Here is a 26,622-nt window from a genome sequence, read left to right on the forward strand (position 1 = left end):
AATAAAATATCGATGCTTGCCTATGCAACAGGTATGTTATGATTGCCTTTTGATTTTATGTTTTTTTTTTTGCTTGCATGAACTTTGCATGAGCATAATTGTTGATCTAATGTTTCTTCATAGGTGCCATAGTAGAGCACTTTTGCCTAGTCTGGTCTTTGTTCCCGGAAGGGAACGACATATTGAGAATGCGCCGCAATTAGTAAGTAATAACTGAAAATGATTTTAAATAATAATTGCTTTTTTTTTAGCTTTCAGTTATGCTGCTTGAGCAATTATGCTTATGGAATGCTGCATTTAACTTCTTTATCTGCTGCATAATATAGGGTCTGGTGAGGTAAAGATGGTCATAAAATACAGGTTTTTCAACTTTGGTAAATAATAAATACAGAAATTTCTTTTAAAACTTCAATTTTTTGGCGTTTTTTTTTAAACATTACATTAATAAAGAATACACTGCACTGAATTTTAGGATGAAAAAAAAATTGAGTTAAATGGCATTTTCTTTTTCAGTTTGTTAATGATCTGAGTTGGGGTAAAGTGGTCATTGTTAAAACAATTGATCTAAAACCATCATAAATAACCGTAATTTTTTTAATGCTCAGTATATACCTAGGTCTTTTGAAAATTTTAACTTTTTAAATAAATTTTTGATGGCCAACTATGGTCAAAAGTTGGATTTCATCAATTAATATCATTAAGATGATATAACTTGCTATTTTTTATTTGTTTAGGAATATATTAAAGATAGTGTCTGAATAATGTCTAACCTGCATAATAAGAAAACATTACATTCAAATAGAGTTCCGAAAAAAATATTGCTTAATTAAATAAAAAGGGGGGGGGGGGGGGAATTATCGAGCTTTATTTATTCAATGTATGCGAAACACTTCTAGTTCTTAGTTTCTACTTTTTACTAATATTTTCAAATGATTTTGGAGGGGAGGGAGAGAGGGGTAGTGAAGTAGCATAAAATATTCTACTAGAATAAATTGAAAGCTGTGGTTGCAGAAAAAATTCTATGATTTGTTTTCAAATACATTATAGGATTACAATTTTGCTTAAATTCAATCGATATGCATTATCAGATTTAAACTCAGTTGTATTTAATTCAGTTTACTTTAAAAACAGTAAATGGTTAGTAAACGTATTATTTAGCTGATATCTGCCTTATAAATGATGATTAAATTATTTTAGATGAAGGATATATGTTATGCTTAACCTGTGAACACTTACCCCATCTTATTTGAGTTGATCCAAAATATTATATAAAATGAATCCAGCTTAGCTGTTTATACACACGTTTTCTAAGAGACATCCGGGAGGCTGCATGCACAACTTATCTGCTAAAAATTTGAAACGAAATTTTACCAAGATGTTTCAAGAGGTTTTCAGATTTTAAAATGTTTCATGTGCACACAATGGACTTCAAACGGTAAGATTCCTGGATCAAATCTCAACGTCACAGTTGTCTTCGCACGCAACTATTACGCATAGTTCAAGTGATACAAGTACTCGAAAGGAACATGAATTCGATTGCCTAAATAGTGCAGAAGTGACAACCCACACTGGATCTGAACATTACTTTGGAGATGATTCCACGGGTGGGAGTCAGCCTAGTCTACTATTTTCAGAGAACATCTGGAATTTCGGTTAGCGAGAATCTAGCCCCCCCCCCCCCCCGTCCCTGTATAGTATCAGTAACATTATATGATCCTCACACATGTACCTCCAATAACATCGATTCCATTCGTTGATAAAAAAAATGTTTGACTTATTTCTACGTAGTTAAAGCTGATGTTCTGGTTCGGAAGTCGAGTAGATCCGTAATTGTATTTATTTGATGCAGGCATGTATCGATCATCTCCGAGCTTTCTTGTAACTGATAACCTCAGAAATGTACCGATAGCTCTACACGTTGGTTTTAATAGCTTAATCAATACTACTTGGTATTCTGACCGCAAGAGCGTTGAGGCTGCAGCACGTGGCAGAGGGCCGGTCTCCGACCTAATTAAGTGGGACCTTTTCTGTGGAAGAAGAGCACTGTGAGGGATTAATGTGAAAAATCGTTCCGTGATTCCCTTTGTGTGGGCCCCAGGGAGGCCGACAATTTAACGACAGTCTACTAGGCAGGTGCCCTGTATTTTGTACGCAGAGTTCGAAGATATCATGATATTTTGGAACAAATCCGATATTTTGATATATATCCGATATTTTCAATCAGCTAAAACTTAAGTCTTCAAAATAGTAAATGCATCCTCAAATCACTTTTTATTTTCTTATATTATTATTACATTATGTAGACTTGAAATTAAGGTTTCTTTCATTACTTATATCTATTTCATTTTACATTTTTACAATTTTAATGAAACTAATTTAGCATTAGCTATTTTACTCATTTTTCTTCTGGTAACTACTTTTACACAGTTGGTGAACAGTCATAAGACATTTCCTGACATGACCTTTTCATTTTTTTCTGACCAACGTTTAATATTTAATCAAGCACTTTTAATATTCATAAATTAAAATTGCTAATTTACTAAATTTTTTATGAATATAAAATAAAAATGAATATTGTATTACTTTTTCATATTAATTATGCATTCATACATCATAAAAAGTAGTACATAACTTTTTGATTATTTTTAATAATAAATAGACATTATTACTATGATTAATAATTTTTACATTGAAAATTCGGTAGTTGAAAAAATAAATATCGAAAATATCAAAACATCATGTTTTCAAAATAAATATCGGATATGTATCGTGATATATATCAACTGATATATATCGGCGAACCTTGTTTCTCCAGTTGTGAAATTAGAATCTTGTTTCAACAGAAAATATTCACTTAGAGCGCCTATTCCCACTTTTATTAGAACCGTAATAAAAGATTCATTTTAATAACTCGTGCTGAAATTACGTTTTAATGTATGAAATTATGGGCTACATGCTACATTTTAATTCTCTCGAGACAGTTGCTCTTAAAAAAAATAAATAATTATAAAAAAGACTAATGATATAGATATGATTTTGAAACAAAACCCCTACTTTCCATTTTCTTCTGGAACACAATAGGGAAGTTTTCGAGTTTTCAATTTTATTTTTATATGATAAAGTAACATGTATGGACATCATAGGTGAAAAAAATTTTGCGATACGATAAGTAGTTTTTTTTTTAAATTAATTTTTAAAGTTCAAGCGCTTGTGACGTCAATGTCATAGGAAGTGACATCATGCGCTCTTCCGATAGGGGAAAAATCGAAGGACGTGCATTCGACTTCGAAGACAAACTTCGAAGACTGCTTTCTCCTCGCATTTAACTCCTCGCGTTTCTGGAACATTAAACCTCTCATCCTCTCGGAAATATTCGAATATTTCATTGGTCTTACTTGAGGAAGATTATTTAGATTGTGCTTTAACAAATTCGGCCTCCATAGTGTGTTCAAAAGGATTATTGAATTTCTAAAAAATAAAAATGTCAGCGCGCTCAAAAACGTCCCTAGCGAAAACAAGGGATCTTCGGCGGAAGGCTGCCCATTAGTGCCCTGTGACGTAAGCTCGTGACGTTTCAGAAGAGCACCCTTTTTGCGCGTGGATTTTAAAAATTCATTATAAATCAATCACGGTGTTTTAAAATTCGGCGATGGTGATGTTTTTAGTTTTGAGGGTCAATTAACAATATCCAATAGCCAAAATATGAACATTTAATAGGTTGCAACTTCCCTATTGAACCTAATATAGCCTCATGTTTCCATTACGCGTTTAAGAACTTGGACTTTATTTACTTCGCATTTATATGTCTTAAATTTTATTATTTTCGTGATATACGTGTGTAGTTTCTATTCGACTGAAAGTCGAACATTGCAAATGTCATTTTTCTTCTTACCAACGGAGTTTTCCTTACCATACCAGTGGATCAGTATCATGTGTGTTACTTGTATGGGGAGGGAGTGAGAAATTTACACCGTTCGATTGATTTCTGATTTTTCCCGTTTCTTTCTTTTCCCCTTTGAAAATTGCGGTTTTTTTTTTTTTTTTTTGAGCAATCACGTTTGCTTATCGTTCTCACTTGACCCTCTTTGGTGTCCCTGCCTTTCTCAGCTTGGACCAGGAACCTCTGCAGCACCACTGTCCTCTGCAGGCGCGGCTCCTCTGGTCCTGAGCACTGTCTCCCGGAACCCGCGTCTCCTGGTCGGTGGCGTTCATGTCCTACACACAGGCACGCTCACACATACCTTCACACACATACACACAGGCCTACGAGCGCACACACACAACTATACAAACATAACCGCCCAGGAGGAGGGGCAGACTTGGGGTACAGGAGCCGGTTCTAGAAACAATAACTCCAATGAGTAGGATCCTGTCGCAACTCGTGATTGCGAAAAACATAATATAAATTCAAAATTTCAGAATTCAAATTAATTTCTTTTTGTTTTATTTTTATTTCTTTTTTAATTTCAAAATTTTATAGGCTTGATAATTTAATAAGAAATTTTCTAATTTTCTGAAAACTTCAGAAGGGGGGGGGGATGCAAGCTCTTTTCCAAGAATTCTACAAGTGGTTCTGTGGCATCCAACAACATTTTTTAAAAGGTAATTTTTTAAATTGTGTATCGGCGTTGAAAGGGGAAGGGAAGGGGGAGATTTTTCTGTGAGGAACTGAGAAATTTCTGCCGCTTAATAGCCTAATTGGTCGCTCATTTTTGAATCTATATACTCAAAATTAGTCATACAGTTGATTTAAAGTTAATTTTGTCATGTTTATTTGTACGTTGCATTTGACACAACACCCCATCTCTCTTTGTCTCGCTTTCGATTCAGTAAGCTGCACCTGATGCCTGTTTTGTCATATCTTGTCCCCCTTACCACTCACTGTTCACGGGCAACTTTTCTCCCCTTTCTTTTCATTAATATTTTTGTGCGCTTCGCTATTGTGAATGCCTGGCTACAGACACAGGGGGAACCCTTCCAAGTCCCATGAATGTTGAGGGAAGCACCCGGGCACGCCGTATTTCTATTCAAAATACTATTGTGGCCGATGTGACTTTTTTTGTTAAGAGCATGGTTAAACGTGAATCCTCTTCATTTCTCTACTCCCCCTCCCCTGTTTATGATGAGTGGCTTGCTATCAAATCGTAAATATACTATCGTAAATATACAGCTAACACTTGATTTTGCAAAATTCTAGTTTACAAACACTCGCGATTTTGCGAATTTTTCACTATTCCAGAAAAATCATCCATTGAAAACAATTTTTTATTCTTTTTTACGAACTGGAAAAGGCAGTAATCTCTTGTTTACTGAATGAGTGGCTAGAGAGAATGAGCTGAATGAGTGGCTTCAGGTCAATGTTGCTTTTCCCCTAAAAATACCATCACCAGGAGCAGGAAATCTTGAGGAGATAATCCCTTTCATTCAAATTGTAATTTCATCTTCCTCCGTCTTTGTTTTATATTTTTTATTATTAAGAACTAGAAGAGTATGACGGGTGAAAATTGCTTCTACATTTGAACGAAGCCATTGCCTGTTTGGTGATATTTTGATAGTTGAAATTGTAACTCCAGTAGGTAGTGTTTATTGTTGACCATTTTTTCGTTTCTTCATTCCCATGAAATGACACAGTCTTACCAGTGAAACAGTTAAGTTGCCGGATCGAATTCAGCCTTGTCACAATAAATCCTTTCCCTGCATGTTAACTCTACCAAATCGTATTATCAAATTATCATGCCGTGGCGAGAGTTCCATTGTTAAAGCACGCGGGTTACTCGATCATGGCTATTATTTATATGAGGATTACACTAGTTTAAAAGTGGTCAGTGAAACGTTATCTTGATCTTACGATCTGACTCTCTGGATGTCTGTTGAGACACTTTTTTTTTTATTTGGTGTAAAACAAAAAACAAAAATATCTGTTCGAGAATTTGCCACCGTTTTGATTTTACGAACTTTTTTTTTCTTTTGCGAACTTTTTTCGTGGTCCCAAGAAGTTCGTAAAATCGAGTGTCAACTTTATTTGCGTTTTAAAAAGCTTGCTGGAAACCAATGTGAAGTAACAATTTTGGCCTGCTTCTTTGTTTTTACTCTTGTCTCTTCTTCTCCTTTCTCTCTTCTTAACAATCAAAATTTGCCTATTGTCAATCGAAGAATTATTGAAGTTATCAACATTGCTTTGCAAAATAGAGTGATGCGAAATAAAATACCTTGTAATCCAGGATCTGACAGCACTTCTGTGGGAAAGTTCGAGTAGGGAGAGTTTCTTTTTAAAAATGTTTAGTAGGTGTCGTAGAAAGTATTTTGGACTCGGGTGAACATCCGCCACCTGGTCACTTCTCCTGCTATGACGTCATCAAAGATGGCGGCCGCTCGCTTTCATAAATGCTCAGTACTTCGATAGGAAGATTCAGTACGGAGAATTTTTCTTCAGAAATGTTTAGTAGGTGTCCTAAAAAGTATTTAGAGTTTATGTGGACTTCTGCCATTTCGTACATTTTTTAGCTATGACGTCATCAAAGATGGTGGGCGCGCTTTCGTCCCCAAATAAGCCCAAATATATGTTAATACTTAACCAATAAAAATGAAAATTTGGCCAGTAAGTTACAATTAGTATTTTCAAGACGAATAGCAATGTATTTTTACTACTGCTATAACTTAATAACTATTTTTTTATTTTTTGTTGCACTTAATTAAATTATATTTAAAAAGGGTTGTTACAACTTGGTTGCAAACCCGTACTATTACACTTACAGAAAGAGCAACAGGTTTCTTCATTTGCTCTACAAGCACAGTAAGATTTGGCACATTTCACGCAATTACACGCTCCAATAAAATCAGTTGTTAATCTCTGTAAGTTCTTTTCTGGCATCAAATCATCATCTACCACTGCAAAACCAAATTCACAAGAATCTAAGTCAACAGCAACATCGTCAATACAATGTCGTTGTAGGTATGTGTAAAAATATGGTCTTAATAAGTGGCCCTTAGCACTTCTCCTAGTAGGTGGCAAGTTATCAGAGTCAATATTTTTCGCACGATGATACAGTCATATAACCTTAGTTCATCTAAAGATTTACAGAATGACCCTTTTCGCAGTACTTGCACTAAGTATTCTTCTGCAGATTTAAGGCTTTGCTTTATATAAATCCAGTCAGATGATATACGCCAAAACTCTCCAAATACTCTACAGATGCACAAAGAAGCGCAGATTTTTCGGTACCAAATTTATTTATACAATCTGATCCAGATAGTGTGTGGATGGCAGGAAGCAACGTATATAAGTTTTCACCTTTTTTTCGATGAACATCATTAACAGATAAGAATCGTGTAGAATCACCAACTCCAGTACGCACAAAAAAAGTTCCTCAACACCAAATCGTTGAAGAGTAAGATAGTGAAACAAAGCTAAAAACATTATATCAGTGTCGGCGCTAACAATAACGATTTTAGTGAACCCACACAGAGATGCATGTTTTGAATGAATCAACATTCTGAAATCAGCTTCCTTTACTATCAGACAGTTTAATTCTGGGTGATTTATCTGTTTTCCACTTTGGACAGATGTACAGTTAAATATTACATCACCCTCTTCATCACCATGAAAGGCACTAAAAGTGTGTTTGGTATTATGTGGTGTTTGAGACAAAGAAGCTGTCACTGTATAAGCAATGAACTTTTGCAACATCAGTTTGTTTCTTGAAGATCCCCAAAAGCTGCTGAGTTTGACAGGCAATGGAATATCTTCTGAGATTTTGACCACATCTATAACGATGCTGCTACCTTGTGTTTGCACCCTTTCAGATTTTTTAGGAGAAAATTTGCGATAACTGTCAAAAATGTAATCTACTCTTCCAGTTCTTGGTGATGCTCCCGATGTATGACGAAAAAGCTGAAACAGCTCCACCAAAGGTTTGTTTTTTCATTTGTCATAACCTTTCGTACAGAGTTCATGACGTCGACTATAAAACAGGTTTTATCGTCAGACTTGAACCATCATCACTGGTGCTACCATAAGATGTTTCCAGCTCTTTTAACAATGCACTTTTTTGCGGTTTTACCATTAGCCCTTAGTCATTGAACAATGAACAGTTTTCAGATAGCTCATAACGAAAGAAATCTTGCATGTCATGCGAACGAGCCTGAGCTATTTGTATCATTCGGTGAGATGACTTGTTCGATATTTTTTTAGTAACTTTCCTTGTAGCAGCTATACTTTGCGCTTTGGTGCAGTGAAATGGTGGCAACATGGCTTTATGGATGGTGCTTGATATTTTTACTGTTTTGTCCTCGTATCGTGTTTTCCGCAATGTACAATACATCTTTTCGCCGGTCTTAAATAATTTTAATATTTTTTCCTTTGTATCTTTGGAAATCAGTGCTTTTGTTAGCAGATTGTGCAATGGATTAGGAAGCATATGCATATCAAACGGATTACCTTTGCGTAATATATATTTAAACATTGAGACAAACCTGTGCATCTATGTTCTGAGTTTGTTTCTTCGAAAATTCATGGTAAATGTTCAAACCTTCGAGAAAAGCAATAGAGTCTGTTACCTCTCGAAATAGATTTGATACCATCCAACGTTCATGATGCGTTATTTCCCATTCTGCTACAAAATCTTTCTGTTTAGTTCGCCGTAAGATGCCAGATGAGATTTTTTGGGATCTATTAATGGTTTGTTCTAATGCCATATACCCAGCAACAGCTGAAAAATTATGATCATATTGTTTCACTACATGTTTCCCGTTCATGAACATTTCATGCACCTCTGGGGCTGTCTTGGTTAGTCTCCTCATGTCTTCTAAATACAGATCGCTGATAGTTGACATAGTGAAATACGGCAAATACTGGTTGAAGTTTCTGCACTGTATCTAAATGTAATTCCTAAAGACCTTGTCTATCTGAACGAATCAAATTTCGGAGAAGTTGGACGACTTTCAAAAAATTGTCCCAGTACAAAAATTGCTCTGACATTTTTCTTCCTCGGCTGACAAACCCCTCAAAGTCCGAGAAGAGTTTTTCCTCCTTACCATCTACATCTATATGATCTGATTTTTTTCCCATGCCAGAGAAATATTCCGCTGAATGTTCTGTAAGTTTTCAAACTTTGTAGCGTAGGACTCAATGGATTCTTCCAAAAAAGATTTCACTTGCAATATGAACATGGTTTCTCCAATATGAACATCCCCTTGACACCTCTCACATAATCCTTTTCATGTAAAACCGATTGTAGCACATTTACTCTAAAGACGGAACATTCAATAAAAACATCGGATATTCCACTTCCTCGAAGATATTTACCTAAACAACATAGCACAATTTTAGCCATATGGAATGCACCCAAAACCAGTACAATATTTGAAAATTTATCTGGATTGCTAAGTTGCACTTCGCGTGCAATAGCGTATACACCTTCGTTACAGGTTACTGGTAAATAATTTTGATCCAACTGGTCGAGAACACTATTGAAATTCAATGGAGCAGTGTAAACTGTGCTGATTTACTAGGTTTGGAATCACTGGTAGAAATCCGAGTTGTTGTTGCTAGAAATTTTCATCTGTACAAAGTGCATTAAAAGCGCTTCAGGATGGGACAAGCTGTTCAAGGTTTTCTTCTTGATTACAATGCTCGTAATCAACAGTAACATCAGAACTGTGTAAAAGAGGTTGTGTAATTCTTAAAAACTGCCATAACTTGTTTGAATATTTTCGTATTTCTTCTCATTCTCATCTATTCTAAACAAATCTGAGGAAACTTCATAATCGTTTGGAAGATCAGGACGTTTCGCCGGTTTGAAATACAATTGTATCTTTTGGCATGGAAGTAGTTCTTGAATTGCTTTCAAACCTCGTGTGATACCAGTTTCCGATAAGCATGGTTTAACTGATATGTCTTGCTGTTTATGTTGAAATAGTACGCACACAGTGTCATGAGCGCCTCCTATACCGGATAAAGTAGATTTTTGCTGCCAACTTACTACTTCAAAGAATAACAACGCACTCGATTGTTATGTCTGCGCCGCCTATAGTTGCGCGCCTAAGTGGAGAGAATAATAAACATTCTGACTGATTAGTCACACCAGGTAAAAATGGCAAAAAAAAAAAAAAAAAAAAAAAAAAATTGTTCACATAAATAGTTTTTGAGTATAATTTTATACGGTTATTCAACGATTGACAGTTGAAGAAATAATTTTTAAGAATGAATTTAAAAAAAAGGAAAATAAATAAAAAACAATAAAATAAATTGTTTTCAAACTACTTTTTCGGGAAAACTTTAACACTGCAACTTAAAAGTAAACTAGTTAATGTAAATTAATATAAAAATGTGCAAGAATCACGCAAAAAAGTCAAGTATTCAAATAAATATGAGCATTTATGTGATCGAGATGCCGCCATCTTTGATGACGTCATAGCAGGAGAAGTGACCAGGTGGCGGATGTCCACCCGAGTCCAAAATACTTTCTAGGACACCTACTAAACATTTTCGTAAAGAAACTCTCCCTACTCGAACTTTCCTACAGAAGTGCTGTCAGATCCAGGACTATTGGGGCTGGGGAATAGAAACAAAATTGTTGTCGGTAATGAACACTCTATTAACGTTTTCATCAATTTCAAATGATGCGGTTAATTTCACTGTTCTAATGCTGCTTTTCTCCTTCATTTTTTAAGTTATTTTTATTGAAGAAAAGTACTTTATTGTGTAAAATGTAAATAAGCCAATTAAAAACGTTTCATGATGCGTTCTTTACAGCGTAGACATTATTGTAAATATTGTAGACATTAATGCGTTATATTTTCTTCAGGAGCGGTGAGGGGCCAGGAGGGGGGCGGTCACGGTTCTAAAGTAAAAGTAAATTCAAAAGTATTCAAAGAAACTTCATGTAATGCATGCCCTGAAATTGTCTTGTATGAAGACCACATTTATTTTACTGTGGGCGGACGTTCTGCGACGCATTTTGTGTGCATTGTGTAGTTACACAATACAACTGTGTATCCAAAGAAGAAGAGATAATGGAAAAACCCATCCTACTGAGGCGTGAAAGTTGTAAATGCTCTAAATATCGTTTACTACAAAAAAAAAATCGATCCATCTTTTCCCCAAATAAGTGTGCGACAACAGTTTTTGTGTTCCTTTTTGCAACGGTTGAATAAAGCGGCGGACAGTCATCGCATGAGCTGCCATCTGTGGGACAATTTTTTAGTTACGGTTATGTATCGGGTGCAGTGAAGAGAATCGATCTTCAGACTGCTCTCTCTGAAAATGAAAGAGAACGAAGATGCTATCATAGAATTTATAATGACAATCACTGAGACATAAAGAGTGTGGTTTATGTTCTACATTGAATTTGCTTGTGAAAATCGTAAGTTATATTCGGAAATTTGGCAGTAAAAAGCTAGCACGAATTTCCTTTAGATGCATTTTACTAGAAAAAAAAAAATATATATATATATATATATATATAGATAGATAGATTACCTCCTCCCCAATCTTCAACAATTGAAGAATGAGCTGCGTGGAACTAAATTTTAAAATCCAGCTTCTTTTAGCATCAAAATACAGTTCTCAGAGAAAGCACTAGTTATTAAAAAAATGTGAAGATGCTCCAAGTTATAATGTCTCTTTTCCCCAAAAGCGAGATTATTATTATTATTGGTCAGAGCAAAATAAATATTTTATATTCAGCTCATTGACTTATCCTGTCACATTTAATGGACTAAAGAGCGTCAGATTTCGAAAATCAATTTAAGATATAAATTGTAAGAAAGCCTTTCTACACTAATGAAAATTAAAGTGGGGTTGGTTTTTGATGTCAAAGACCTGTTTTTGACGTGGCATGTTGAAAATTCGTCCAAAATTGACGAAAACTCAACTATTGACACAATTAATCAAATATAGTAGTTATTGACGTTTTTTATAAACACATAAGATAACCTGATAACTATAATTTACACACCATATCAATCAATGCACATCATATTCAAGTTAATTGAAAAATTAAATTTAATCAATTTGTTTAGTAATTTCAAATTAACGAAAGTCCGCTACAGCGAAATAATTTATTCCTTCAACTTCTTTAGATGGGATTCGACTATCTTAATTTTTACAAATTACCTTGATATACTGCGGCCGTCGGAGGACACTGATTTGCACCAGCGCCATAATTTAACTGCAATTTATTTTTACCGAATACAAAATAACAGCATTAATACAGGATAGTACTAGTAAAGATGAGTCGAGTTAGAATTTTAAGACTTTTAAGTAGGTGAATGTGTATGTTTTATTTTGTTGTCATGTCTAACGTATCACAAACTGGCGTACTTACAATAAAAACTCAAACGCCAAGACGCGTCCGCCATTTTTTTTTTTTTTTTGCTTGAAAAAGGGGGGGGGGATATAGGGTTCAGTTTGTAATGTTAAAACTTAGAATATTTTTTTAAAAAATATCAGTCGAATGAAATTATTCTTTACAAATTTAAAGGCAACTTAAATTCCGAAAAACTTAAAATATTGTGACAAGATTTTATCCGCAATCGTATTCGATTATTCGGCGGTATAATGCGATTCAAATATTTTAATTGAATTTTTCTTTTCATTTCAGTTTTTCCTTTGCCGAAAACGAGGTATGCTGCTAGTCTGTCCTCAGCTCTTTTCATTGGTTCAGTTTTCGTTAATGTTCAGATATGCTTAAGTATTTTAATGTATAACTAGCTATGCGTATACATGAAACGAAAACTGATGTATATGTCAAAGACCGAAAAATCTGATTAGTGTTTACATACATTTCCGAATGTCAATCGCAAAGCAAATGCAAAGACCGATTATTTAGTTATATTTTTGCATATTCATTGGTGAAAGTTGTCATTTTCCCATTACAATCCTATGTATCTGGGTGTTCCGTTTTAACCTGCAAGACCTAAATATTCGCAACCGTTAATCCTAGATGTATACTTCTTGTTGCAAAAATGTTCAAAATCTTATGCAAAGCTAAGATATTGAAAGTTTGAAGTAAAAATTTAAATTAGTCAAAAAATTAAAAAAAATCAACTTTTTATACGGGCCACATGCTTAAATGGTGCTTGGCTATTTTTTCAAGTTTTATGATCATTGCTTTTCCTTCCACCGCACTCTCAGCACCAAAAGTCAGTTTGCCTAATTATTATTTAAGTATTTAAAAGTACATAAGTAGATGTACTATATTAAATGATTTCGTTAAAAAAACAATTGTTTAGTAAATTGCAGTGTTGACATTCTAAAAAGAGTCATCCACAACTACGTGTCATGCCTTGACGGGGAGACAAAAAGTGACATTACACAATTATTATAAAAATATGGTTATGGAAAATGACATGTGACAAGGGAAGGAGTAAGGTGAAGTGTGACGAAAAGGTAAGGGGTAAAATATGTTGAAAAAAAGTGTGACAATTATATAAGAATATCCCAAAAGTAATCCTTCAAAAACTCATTTTACTCCTTCAAAACTCCTCCATAACTCCTTCATTTTATTTCTGAAATTGAGTACGAACCCTGAAAAGTTAAATTTTGTATTTTTTGACTAACTTTTATTTTTACTTCAAACTTCCGTTATCTTAACTTTGCATCTGATTTTGAACATTTTTGCAATTGGAAGTATACATCTAGGACTAGCGGTTGCGAAAATAAAGGTCTTGCAGGTTAAAACGGAACAACACCCTGTATAATATCCCCATTCATTGTTCTAAAGCATTCTTACTGTTTTGTTTTTTATTATGGAAAAAATTCGACGTAGGCATGAAATATGTTAGTCATACTAGGCAAAGCGTTTAATGCTTTGCAGCATCACATTGTAGGCAGTTTTCAAACACAAATTATGCAAACAGTCGAACGATAGACGACACATTGTTAAATATATTTTCACCGTAGAGCGCTTACAATGCGGATATGACAAACATTAGTAATTGATAAGGGCTTTAAAAATCAAAAGAATACCTCCCGACACCTTTTATGTCCACCTCCCCCTTCTCATTTTTTCCGGCCCATCCTTTTGTGCCGGAACAAAAGCCAACCTCCATTCCATGGAAATGGAATTGATCATCATTTTTCCTCTTTTGCCGCTGCGAAGACACTGTCCATATTTTGTACGGGCTCTTAATGCAAGCACCACATTATAACACCGACGCTTTACAAATGGGAAGCACAAAAGAAGATTTGGGACACGAAAAAGGAGAAGAATGAACCCTCTTTTAAATCTCTCTCTACTATTTCAATTTTTAAGTGACGTCATTTGTGCTCTTCGAATATTTTATGGTAAAATTCATCTGCTAAAATTAATTTTTGTTAAATAAATTGAAATGTCCGTGGTGAACTTAACAAGGGTGCAATAAAACGAAAGAAATTGCAATATGTTATTAACGTTTGCATAAAATTAACATAAAATAATTATTCTGAATACTGCCCTCATAGGCAGGACTTGTCTATAAGCCAAAAAAAAAAAAAAAAAATGTTTGAAGGGAAATTACCTTGGTTCTATTTGTGTCCAATTCGAAGAACTAATTTAAAAAAAAAACCCAAAATAACAATCGAGAATTGATTGTAAATCCGAAGAGCTCCCCTTCAAGTTTAAAATTTTGGCTTCTTTGAAAAAAAAAAAACCCTACTACTTATTATTTTAATTTAAAAAAAATATCTTTCGTTGATATTATATAGGATTGCTAACCTTGGAGGAACAATTTGAGGAGCAGTTTGAAAATTTGCGGAGTAGTTCGGTATTTCGTATAAAAATCAATCTAAAACCGCTTATCGAAAAATGTTTTAGAGCATTATTAACCATTTTAAGCACTATTATAAAAACAATCATTTATAAAACAGCTTTAAACATTTTTCAATCTTTGAGTGTAAGCATCTTTAATTTCCCATATTTTCGCAAAATGCGGAGCAGTTGGCAACCCTGATTATAAGTCATTTTATGTTCTTAATATTTGTTACTTTTACTCTATTGAAAATGGATTCTTGACCGGAGCAAAATCATCCGCAACAATCACTAGGAAATCTCAGTTTTGATAGAAGTTTGCTTCATGTCACGCTGTATTTTGGGAGCGATTGAAGAGCTTGGTTAATGATAATACTAGTTGCCGTTTAAGATAATACTATTTGCCGTTTTTTTTCTCTAGCTTAAAATTGAGCTGTTATCACTACTAGACGGGGCGTGATTACCAGGTAGGCTAACATACCCCTAATTTTTAGAGGCCTCTAAGTGATCAAAAAAAAAAATTTAATGCATTATTTTAAGAAAAGGAAGGAGAATTATGATTTTCTCTCTTTTTTATTTATTTATTTTTTTTCAATCTGCTTGCATTAGGTTTCAGTTGCTTAGTCGTCCCATAAGTATTATGAGCAAATATTAAACCCTCGGTTTACCTCTGAAGTCGTCACTGCTGGTTTAGGTGAGCTTAATTGTGTATGAGGTTTGACTATAGAGGGCTCAGAAGAGTGTTAGGCCTAGCCCTCTTCCCTTCTCCATTTCTTAATCGGGTTTAGTTTAGTGCAGAGACAAGAACCTCTCTTAAGTAAAAAAGTCGAGTGTTGACGACCGTTAGCCAAAATTGCCAGTTGAAAATCAAAAGAATTTGGTATAACTATTTCTGAACATAATCACTGAGCTATCGTACTAAGAATGCCCTGTCTGCGTGAAGCAGAGAAAGAATGGAGCTAAGTAGAAGACTTATGACTGACTTTTTTTCACCCAGCCGTCACATAATTAGTTCTTCATTTGCAGTGAGGTAAATAGAAGAGCATTTGCTTTTGTTGATGCCTTGAAATATCTTTACAGTAACCCCTCGTTATATCGCGCTTTTCGGGGGACAAAGAAAAAGAGCGATGTATCCGAAAGCGCGATATAACGGAGGGCATTAAAAATAGTTATGTCTAATACACAAGTAAATTGGCATTCGTTCTTTTTGACATTAGTTTCTAATGGTTTCGATGTGGGTACTATCACACCTATTGAAATTTAAACAAGATTGAAATTTAAGTAAATTTTCACCGTCAGAAAGTTAAAATCATCAAATTGCGAATGAAGACGATCTTTCTGAGCTACCGCGAGATAAGAATGAGCATTCCAATACCCTCTTATTCCGAGTAGGTTTTCTAATCCGTTTTACTTGCTGTAGAAAGGATGTGAAAAGTAAAAGAAACCAGATTGTTTCCAGGAAACTATTTCGCCCGTCCAGATCATTATTCCCTTCTTTGATGCAAATCCTGGTTTGTGCAACCAAGTACAAATCTTTTCTGTACTAAAAGAATGGCATATGTTCTCTTCTACATGGGCTACTCATGACACTTGCTTGATGTCTCTCACTCCTTGTAAAGGCAATGTATCAATACAAAAGAAGATGTCAAGTAGTTTTACAGATCATCTTAAACTGAAATATACTGTGCGGGTATGTACATTTGGATGACAGGAATTGCTGCTGCTTTTCCAGCGAATTCAGAAGAATTGCTTCCTTTTGTTCATTGACAAAATAGAGAAAAAAGAGACCTTCTCTGTGCAATTCCATATGTTTTCAGGAATGGGTTTCAGAACTTAAAGCAAAGTTTTTTTCTTATTGTAGGCTTTAATATTTCGGAAGAGAGAAGAAAAGAGCGATATATCCGAATGAGCGATATAACGAGGGGCTACTGTATTTCTAGTTTGAAGAAGAGATATGTTTTTAGTTTAGAAAAAAAACAGCTACTAGATCTATACTCGACTGCAAGCTTACTTGACTATGGATAAATGAGCTAAGCCAAGCGAAGGAAATAGTTCCTAGCGCCTTGTCCGATATTCGGGGCAAATTACGCTCTTCGCTTTAGAAATCGGATTAGTTAGTTAAACCCACGCACACGTAACCTTTTTTTTGTCATAACTTCTGTCAATCGTTAAATATTTTCAATTTTACTAGCGAAGCAGCGCGGAGCATTTATCGATTTGAATCAAACTCGCCAACCAATAGTAGCTCATACACAGGTCTCGATGTCCTCTTATTCGCTAGTAAGTGTGACATTTTATCTGTTAACTCGTTTTTCCTTCCGCGCGTCATGACGTCATAGTCAACTTAAGTTGCAAGTGAGTATAGATATGGGTAAAATTAACTTCCCTTGTGTGCTTCTCAGTTTAGTTATTCAAGAGAAGTAATGAATTTTATTGAACAAAAAAATTAGATTGATTTGATGTTGTAAGCTTTGTACCTATCTTTTGAAAATTAAAATTTGGAGCTACCTCATCTTCAGAACAAGACCACCATTGTATTAAAAATAGAAAAATCAATGGATTTAGAAAATATTCTTTTCAAACATAGTAGAAGCTTGATTTGTGCTTGACTGATTTCATTGTCACCCTTTCCACATAGAGCAGGTGAAATTTTTTGAAATCATTTTTAACTAACATCCAAGCTCCATGCCTGGAACAGGGACAGAAAAAACACCCTCCCGAAAGAATGATTTTTCCTGTTCATTTGTCGACAATGGAACCTGATTTTTACAACCAAACTGCCTACCCGAATCAAGCGATCTTTTAATACTTGATAAATGTCTGTCAGCTACGCCTCCTGTCCTACGCATCACTGGACGTACACGTGCAGCGGGAACGTTTTGTTTAGCACGGGAAGGAGTCAAGTGTCGTTTAATTTCTGAACTTCGTGAAACACGTACGCTGTGACAGTTGTTGCGTTTTGATTGGACGAAAAATCCAATAAACGGACTGATGATTTTGAAAATATACGTATTGTATGAACTAGAAGGTTGTTTAAAGATCAGCGCCCCCCCCCCCCCCCGAAAAAAACTTTTTAAAAATAAATACAGTTAGGCTTTTTTTCCCTCTGTAAAAATGTTGGAAAAAATGAGTTGAAATTTTGAAAAATTTAAAGGTTTTTGTAAAACCTCTTAAGAGGATAATAGAATTAAACTTCCAGCAGGGCTTAATTTCTGGCAAATGATATGCTGGACCATAAAGTCTTCAAAACGTAGTTTAACCCGTAAATTACCTGGATTTCATCGTAAAAAGTCGGAGAAAATTGAAGGAAGTGCTGGAGCTAAGCTTCCTTGAGTTCCCATGCCATGCAAATTTAGCATTGCTTCCTGTTGCAATAAATTTCTCTTTCGGTAAATTTCATTTTTTACAATCTTTATTTATATATATATATATATATATATATAAGTAGTGAAATGTCTGAACGATTTTGTAAATGTGTCTTCAATTAAAATTAGCAAAGCTACATAAGAATCAAACTTGCCGCTAAAAACAATAACTTGCTTGGATCGGCTATATTTATCAGTAAGTCTAAGTGATTTCATGATCACAGCATAATTACCATTGAAGCATTGTTTAATGATCCATTTTTGCTATATCACCCTTTCCTGCTTAAATCATAGATAATGGAATTATGGATATAGGATAGGAATGGAATATATCGATAAAATGAAATGTACTCTTGTCGACTTTTACTAAAAAATAATCATAAAAATAATAGAATCTAAAATTTCCTTGTTGACTTTTACTGAAAAGGAATCGTAATAAAAAATGATGGAATTGATTGTTAGAAAATTTTGAAAAAAAAAAAAAATAGAACCGACTTCAAAATTGCTCTAAAAAGTGAAAAATAATTTTATTCTTTAAACACCATCGATAATGCTTTTAAACATAATTTTTGAAGTTGGCGCAAAAACAAAACCTAAAATGCAGTGTAACCATGCTTCGTTCATATTTTTTTTTCAGAAAAGCATCCAAAGTTACGAACGAAACATTTATATCGCTATTCAAATATGCTGTCATCAATGCATAATGTATGTGATAGTGAAGAAACTGGTCCTGGTTAAATTTATAGTTGTATTTGAGTTATGACTGTGAATGATTTTATTTATCGTTTTTGCGCTAACTTCAAAAATTATGTTTAAAAGCATTATCGATGGTGTTTAAAGAATAAAATTATTTTTCACTTTTTAGAGCAATTTTGAAGTCGGTTCTATTTTTTTTTTTTTTTTTCAAAATTTTTTTATTTCATTCTTTTTAGTGTAAATGTAGGTATTTCAGATAATAAGAAGTTACCATCACGAAACTTCACATTTTTTTCTTAAAAATGCTCCATAAAAATAAAAAAAAAAACTATTGACACGCGTTAAACTTTAAGCGATTGGCACTAAAAACTTATCTTTGTTCCTCTCTGGAAATCATGTGTAGTTAATTTAATTATAACCATTTAAGTATTATGTTTTTCCTAACTAATTTACATTCCACAGCATCTAAGTTGCTCATGATGCAATCCTGTATTTTCTTATTACTTAGCCCCGATCATCTGTAATCGGCATAGGTGATAACGATAAAAATACTACAGAGTAGTTGAGTCAAACCTAATGGTAGCATTGTGAAGGCTAAGCAGATCCTAATCACTGCATCACCTCGCTTCCAGGTTAGGTTTACCCCTACTATGGAGCAATAGCGCTGAAGAAAGGAAGATTTTGATAATTCACATAGGGTTACTATAAATCAGCAGGGTAACTAAAATAAAATTATTTACGCCAAAAATGAGACGACAGCGCCAGATTCCCCATTATCGAAGTATCCCTTGAAGAAATTTGATGCTTGCTTCAGAGAAGCCTTCATTCAAAATTATCATTACAATTACTATTAATGTTACTGTTATATGGCACCAAACTTTTATAACAATGAATTTCATTTTGTCGCGTAGATGAAGATAGCGAAGACAATGTGAAAGCCAAATGAAGCGAATACTCGTTAGTCTCAACTCGAGATCTTTATTCAGAACCACGAATAAACGTTACATCTCCTTATATACAACTTGAGAAAGTGCTGGAACTTTCCAGACTTGGAAAGATACAGAAATTAATAGAAGATTCGAGAAAATACGGGAAACAGTAGAAACGAAATTTTAGTAAAATTCACTTTGTTCTAGTCGAGATTTGAACCCGGGTCGCTTGTGTGGGAGGCGAGAATTCTACCACTGAGCCACCGTTATCCACGGATGAAAAGTGCGAACTTCGCTACAATATCATTTTAATCATTTAATAGGGAAATTGCATAAAATTTACTGTTTTTTGCCCATAACTTTTTTTCTAAAGAACAAATATGGTCAAACGAAGTAATGGGACCTAAGTTGAGCCATCCCCTATCCATTAAAAAAAGAATCATCAAAATCGGTTCACTAGGTGAGACGCTAAGAGTGGACAAACAAACAAAAAAAAAAACATACTTACGGTATGAATTGATAACCGCCACCTTTTTGAAGTCGGTTAAAAATAATATATTTTGTCGTAACGGAAAGCTTATTAACGATTGGAACGTATTTCAGACGGTATATTTTAGTTTTCCGGCGTCGTATGATGTTTTTGAACCTCAGAAAATGTTGTTTTCGGAAGGTACCTCGTAATTATGCCAAATATTTTTTTTCAACTGTCGGGCGATGTTTTCTGTTCTAAAATTAAAGATTATAGTTATGAATTGAGATAAATGAGTGGTTTTTAATCACTCAAGCAGGGCCGACGAGAGGCCATGTCAGCCTAATCGGAAACCAGGGACCCGGCCCTTGCGGGGGGGCTCAGAATTGGAGCAGTATAAAATTTGAAATTTAGGGGGAGGGGACACCTGGAGACCTAACTGACTAGGGTCCCGCCTTGGCTGTCGGCGACCCTACACTCAAATCTTAAGAAATTTCTCTAGATGAAAATGAACTATAAATAATCTGAAAAGTTGGACATTGAGAACTACTTGTTCTGTTGACAGTGCGTAAATTGATCAAGCAGTTCACAAAACGTAGAAATGCCGCCATTACACAGCCAATTAGCAAAGCCAAGAACCCTTTCGTCGGACAGCTAACATTGACTGTCGGGGAGCACGCGCACCGCGCGTGTCAATGGGCTACCTCCCGCGGCTTTGCGATTGTGTCCGCTGCCTATTGTCACCGAGAGCGGCTGCGTGCAGCTGCTTGTCGGTGGTTTATCCGATGGGGTCTAGGAGTACATCATGCATTTTATTAATACCGTTTCAAACAAAAATTAAAAGAAAAAAATCAATTATGTATATTAACTTATTTATTTTCTTTAGCATTGATGAAATTTATTGCCGAACTTCACCTTAACATGCATTACAAATCGTTTCTCCTCAAACATCTTTCAATGTGTCGATACCAACACACGATAGGAAAGGCGGAACCTTCGCATAAATCTCGATTTTAAAAACCATTTTTTCGAAATTTTTAGCAGTCATTCTAATTAGAAAGTTTTCACCGTGAAAAGAAACATCGTTGAACGTTGAAATGATAATGTGAACTTCGCATAGTCATTCCCATCCTTGCGTCATTTATTGCTTTAGTTAACACAATAATGAAATAAATTAGAAAATTTGACTGTATGTGTAAAATATCATTTTATTTGTTTGAAAAGAATAAAAATTATGGGAAGCAGCAAATATTCAAAAAAGAAAAAAAGTTTGGAATTAAATTTAGCCAAAACATTAAAAGATGTGACAACTGGGGAAAAGCAACACAGAATGTACAGCATTTATTTGTGCTAATTTAATCAAAATTTGCTGGAACCTTTAAATTAATTCAAAATATGTGTATTTTGTGCTATTCATTACAATGAATTGCGAATTTGTAAATGAAAATTTGGGTTTTAATGGGGAAACTGCTTATTAATCTTTCATTTCCTTTGATGTTTTCAAATTCAGTTCTAACTTTATATACTGGGATATTTTTCTATTTTAAAATTTTGTTCGATAGACGTTACTACATTAATATTTTTAAATTTCTCATGTAAATTTAGAACTGAATGTTACTTATTTCGATCCTGACATTGACATTCAACTTTCCAAAAAAAAGAAGAAGAAAAAAAAAACTTTGAATTGAACGATGCATCGCCAAGATTAGCTTTCAAAAAAGATACAAAATGTAAATGTTTTGTGCGAGTATTTACAATTCGTCGAACTTAATGACTATTTTCTTTGTTTAGTAAAACATCGCATCTGAGATCTGAGAACTCGATCTTAAACTGTTTTTGGCCATAGCCGCCTCCATGTTACAAAGCATGCCCTCTCCAGTAGCTATGGAGTCAGGTACACAAGTTTTTATTTTAAAAATTGGTTTGCCTCATTTTGCACGTTTTTTTTTTTTTTTCAATTTTTTGTGTTTATGTGGTATGATAATAGGGAGAGAAACTTAATTTTATATATATTAATACTAAAAATATTATATTTATTTAAACTAAAATTGGTGGTGGGATGTAATGTCTTTCTTAAAAAGTAAGATTATTTGCAATAGTTAATAGAATACTTTTTTTTTTTAATCTGATATATTTATAATTTATTAATGTGTGTTTTGTCGTTTGGTGTATTTTCTAGTCATCTTTGATGTTTCACATTTTAACTGCTATATTTTTTTTAATATAGTTTTTGTGCATAGTATCTTTCAGTGGAGAAATAGCAATTGTTTTTGATATTAATTTATTTTAGGGTGGAACATTTTCTTAGTGCTTTTTGTGATGGAAAAAAATTCTTTTAATAAACCACTTTCTCCCCTCTCTCTCCTCAATCCTTTTAGAAATTTCATAAATCCTTTTTCTTGACTCCTCTTATATTTTTTCTATCAGCACATCTGTTATGTTTTTGGGTATGTTTAAACCGAGCAACCGGTTGCACCGGTGACTAACCAGGTACTCTAACAGTTGCTACCGGTTAGCCAATTGTATATGAAAAACACATTATTAGACACACTAACCATTGTCATCATCAAATTTAATAGTTCCTGTAGTGTTGTTGAGGTGAGAAATTGCAATCGTTTTCTATTTATTTATTGTTTTTTGATAGGAATATGTTGCTAGTGCTCTTTTTTGGTGGGGGGATGTTGTTCTGAGTAAGTTTTAAAAAATCATGAAGTTATCTTGTGTTTAAACAATAAAATATGCATGATTTTTCTAATTTCCATTTTTAATGTTCGGCATTGAAGTTGTAGCATTTCAATAATATTCTGCATAGTTTTTGCTGCTTTCAACCTTAAAATTAAATGAAGTCATTGCTGTAAGCTTTAATCAAAAGTTATTTTTGCTATACTAGTTGAGAAAATATATACTGTCACAGCAAATGGGGGATAAGAGCTGTCTCCACCCTCCACTGCTTCGTTGTTTTCTTTAAACATTCTTTTTCCTTATTGGGTGGTTGGATTAACAATTCCTATATCTTTGATGATCTAAATTTGTAATTTTTTTAAATGCACTTTGTGAGCTTGGCATACCAATACAACTGTGTCTGTAAATACAATTATTGTTAGCAGCCTGCATGAACAAACTAATTTCTGTTATGTTGTGAATACTGCTGTAGTTGTTTGTATTTTTTTTCTTTCATCTCTTTCACTGCAGGTGATATTTTACAAGTATTACCAAACCACAAATTACATTTTAACTGAACCAATGAGATCAAAGACCACACATCTCCTTTGGTAAAACGCAAAAGAGAACAGGTTTACCAACTCATTGATCCAATTGATTTTTTTTTTTTTTTTCAGTTAAATCTGCAGAAATGTGATCTCTGTTGTTTCCCACCTTCTCTGCTCTTAATCTTTTTAAAATTTCTTTCGATCTGTTGCTTGTTGCTATAAAGAAAGATGCAAAATCTTTCTTTTTATTTAATTAGATGGAGCTGTTATTTCAGTGAATAGCGTTGTATATTTAATTTACAAGCCATAATGTTCACATGGTTTGATACAGATCGCTCGTACAAGTGGTTCATCACAAAAAGAAAGGTTAAATGCTCTACTTAAATGTAAAACAGATTCTCTTGCTTATTTTGAGTGCGAAGATGGATGACACTGAAGCTAATTTTGCACTTTTCTTTTCTTTCTAGATCATAATAACAACCTAACAGAAGTCTCAGCTATGTCATTATCCGTGCCAAAAGATATGAGTCCATCCAAATTCAAGTTCGTCCAGCGTAGGAGGGGAAATCTCCCCAAGCAATCTGTCAGAATTCTCCGCGGTTGGTTGTGCGATCACATGTACAATGCCTACCCATCAGAACAGGAAAAATTGAAGCTGGCCCAAGCTACTCAACTGACTCACTTGCAGGTGAGCAATTGGTTCATCAATGCCCGGCGCCGTATCCTTCCCGGTATGGTGAGCAAGGCCATCCGCGAAGGCAATCCAGATCTTGTGAGGCTCATCAAAAGGCGGCCCAAGGGGGATTCTTTCAACGACACAAGCTCTAGCCATGGTTCAGTTTCTCATACCGATGACGGCTTCACGACAGATGTGGATACAGACAGCGAGGAAGGCAACATAACCTCCATGCAGAATGGCATGCCTCACGGCAACAAGGCACGAGACCGGATTCCTACTTCTCATTCGGCTGTACCGGGCAAGCGCAATCCAGATGGAGGATACCGGGAACGAAATGGGAAAAGGAAGATGTCATCTGCTTCTTCGTTCCACAATTATTCCTTCAGTCCCTACTCCTATTGCAGAGGCGATTCTATGCCCACTTCACCGGATACTGAAGATCGAACGTCTTCTCCAGTTCCCGTCCAACGTGATGAGATGTTCAGTCGGTTTCTCAATAACTTGCTGATGGGCGAAGAAGCTCCGACGGAAGCTAATGAGGTTCACTCTCCGAAGAGCAGTTCACCGGCCGAACTTTCGGATCGTCCTTCGGTGTACGACACGAAAGAAAATGCCTCGGATATGCAGTCGCCATTGCACGTCTTGGCCAGTGTGGCATGTGCCTTTCTCTTTGAAGAGAAAAATTGCTCCTAATCTGTGATGACCTACCTGAATTACATGCCTTCAGAACATTGAATTCATTGTGCTTTAACAATCAACATCAAAATATTTCAATCATTATATTTTTGTATCTTGTATATGCTGTAAATGTTAAAATGCATCTCTTTTAACTGTTGTTGTTCCTTTTCGTGATTAAAACAGCTTGATTTTTTAACCAGTGCCAAATCCTTTATTCCTTAAAATACTTTGAACCTCATTTTGACCGATTAAAAGTTATACAATAAAGGATTACTTGCTAGAAAAAATACTTATGCCTCCATTAACATATAAAAGAATTTCATAGTGTGGAGGGGGAATTCGCCAAAATTGACCAGTTTTTCATGAACAGCATTAACATGTGTAACAAGCGAAGACGGATACAAGGGAGGGGCAATGAGGGTGATCCCCCCCCCCCGGAGCACAATGCACTGGTAATATTTTCTGAAAGAAAGTGTAGGCAATCTTTGATGTGATGTTAATGAAAGTAATCGGATTCAAAAATACCTCCTGCAAGATTTTTGGGATTGAAGTTTCAAAAAGGTTAATTTCACGACATGTGGTAATGTTTGGAGAAGAAGTCTGGAGAGCCTCCCCCTGGCAGTTTTCAAAATTTAAGTCTTAAAGACGCGGTTGATGGTATCCCAGGTAGTGATAGAGGAAGGAATGAGTTCAGGGACTTTTTTTCCCTCCGGTAATTTTTGAAAACTGAACTTCTAAAAAGTGCAATTTTAGACGAATTTCGATGATGTTAGGGGGAGGGGTTCTCGAAACATTTCCCCCGGAAATATTACGAAATTGAATTTTTAAAACGCTATTTTAGAACACCTCTATCAACAGAAAAGGAAAGACATAGGTTCGAGGATCGACCTACTTCGATAAATCTCTACATTTTAAATGCTATAAAGAAAAATGATGCCCCCCCCCTCCCCAGCAGGTGTACATAGGATATGTAGTAAGAGGTCAGGTTAAAAAACAGTCACCCCCTAAAATTTTCTATATCCGCCCTTGCTAACAAATACCATAAAGTTTAGACCCCGAAAGGGAAGGAGGATACGGATGCATTCACAGTAAAACGATGACCAGAGGAAAAAGAGTACTTAATGGCATTCGGTACTTTTTCTTTATCCTTGGAGAGAGGGATACGAAAGGTAAAAACCAGTAACTGAAGAGTGACTCTTTGGTAACAAAAGCAAGTAGTCCTATAGTTCTAAAAAGCGCATTTTATGAATTTACCTCATTCTAAAACTAATGTGGCCATCACGAAACTTTCTTTTATATCTTTCTTAAAATTCTGATCCTTACCCATGCTTGACGGGAAAACAATATTCCCAACAAAACAAAATCACAGACGCCAAAACTTGACCTTCCCAATTCCCGATTTATTTTAAAAGCAAAGAATGAAAATAATTTAAAAAGTCTTGCTTAAAATAATTACAGACATTTATTTGTTTAAAATAAAATGTCAGCAAGTGTGCTAGCATTTGTATCCAAAGAGTATCGAATGTGCAAGAGACAAATGAATAAATGAACTAAAAGCGATTGAACTTATGACTTTATCTCTAACAAACATGTTAAATTTCTGCCATGACAGCATTATTTTCACGAACCCACTTTTGCACATCTCGCGAACCCCCGGTTGCTCTTACAAATAATTATACATTTAGAAAGACAGCGGATTTTGTATGTTTATACACTGCTTGACAATTGCTAAGGAACAATTACATTTTCTGGAATAGTTAAAAATAGATAATGATTACAGAAACAGAACGAAAAATATAGTTAGTAGACAGGATGTGCCTTTATTATAAGTACAAAATAATACAGATATTACTGCATTCATGAATTGA

At 34.7% G+C, this 26,622-nt stretch overlaps 1 protein-coding gene across 1 annotated transcript; it reads left to right on the forward strand.

Annotated features, from left to right (window-relative positions):
• Nucleotides 1-124: 124 nt before the first annotated feature.
• Nucleotides 125-24,929, forward strand: LOC129221221 (homeobox protein TGIF2LX-like). The gene is made up of 3 exons (XM_054855675.1): nucleotides 125-202; nucleotides 21,980-22,082; nucleotides 23,865-24,929. Exons 2-3 carry the CDS (start codon nucleotides 22,043-22,045, stop codon nucleotides 24,767-24,769), a joined length of 945 nt encoding a protein of 314 aa, XP_054711650.1. The 5' UTR covers nucleotides 125-202; nucleotides 21,980-22,042; the 3' UTR covers nucleotides 24,770-24,929.
• Nucleotides 24,930-26,622: the final 1,693 nt, after the last annotated feature.

Source organism: Uloborus diversus, chromosome 4 (assembly GCF_026930045.1).
Source record: "Uloborus diversus isolate 005 chromosome 4, Udiv.v.3.1, whole genome shotgun sequence".
NCBI lineage: Eukaryota > Metazoa > Arthropoda > Arachnida > Araneae > Uloboridae > Uloborus > Uloborus diversus.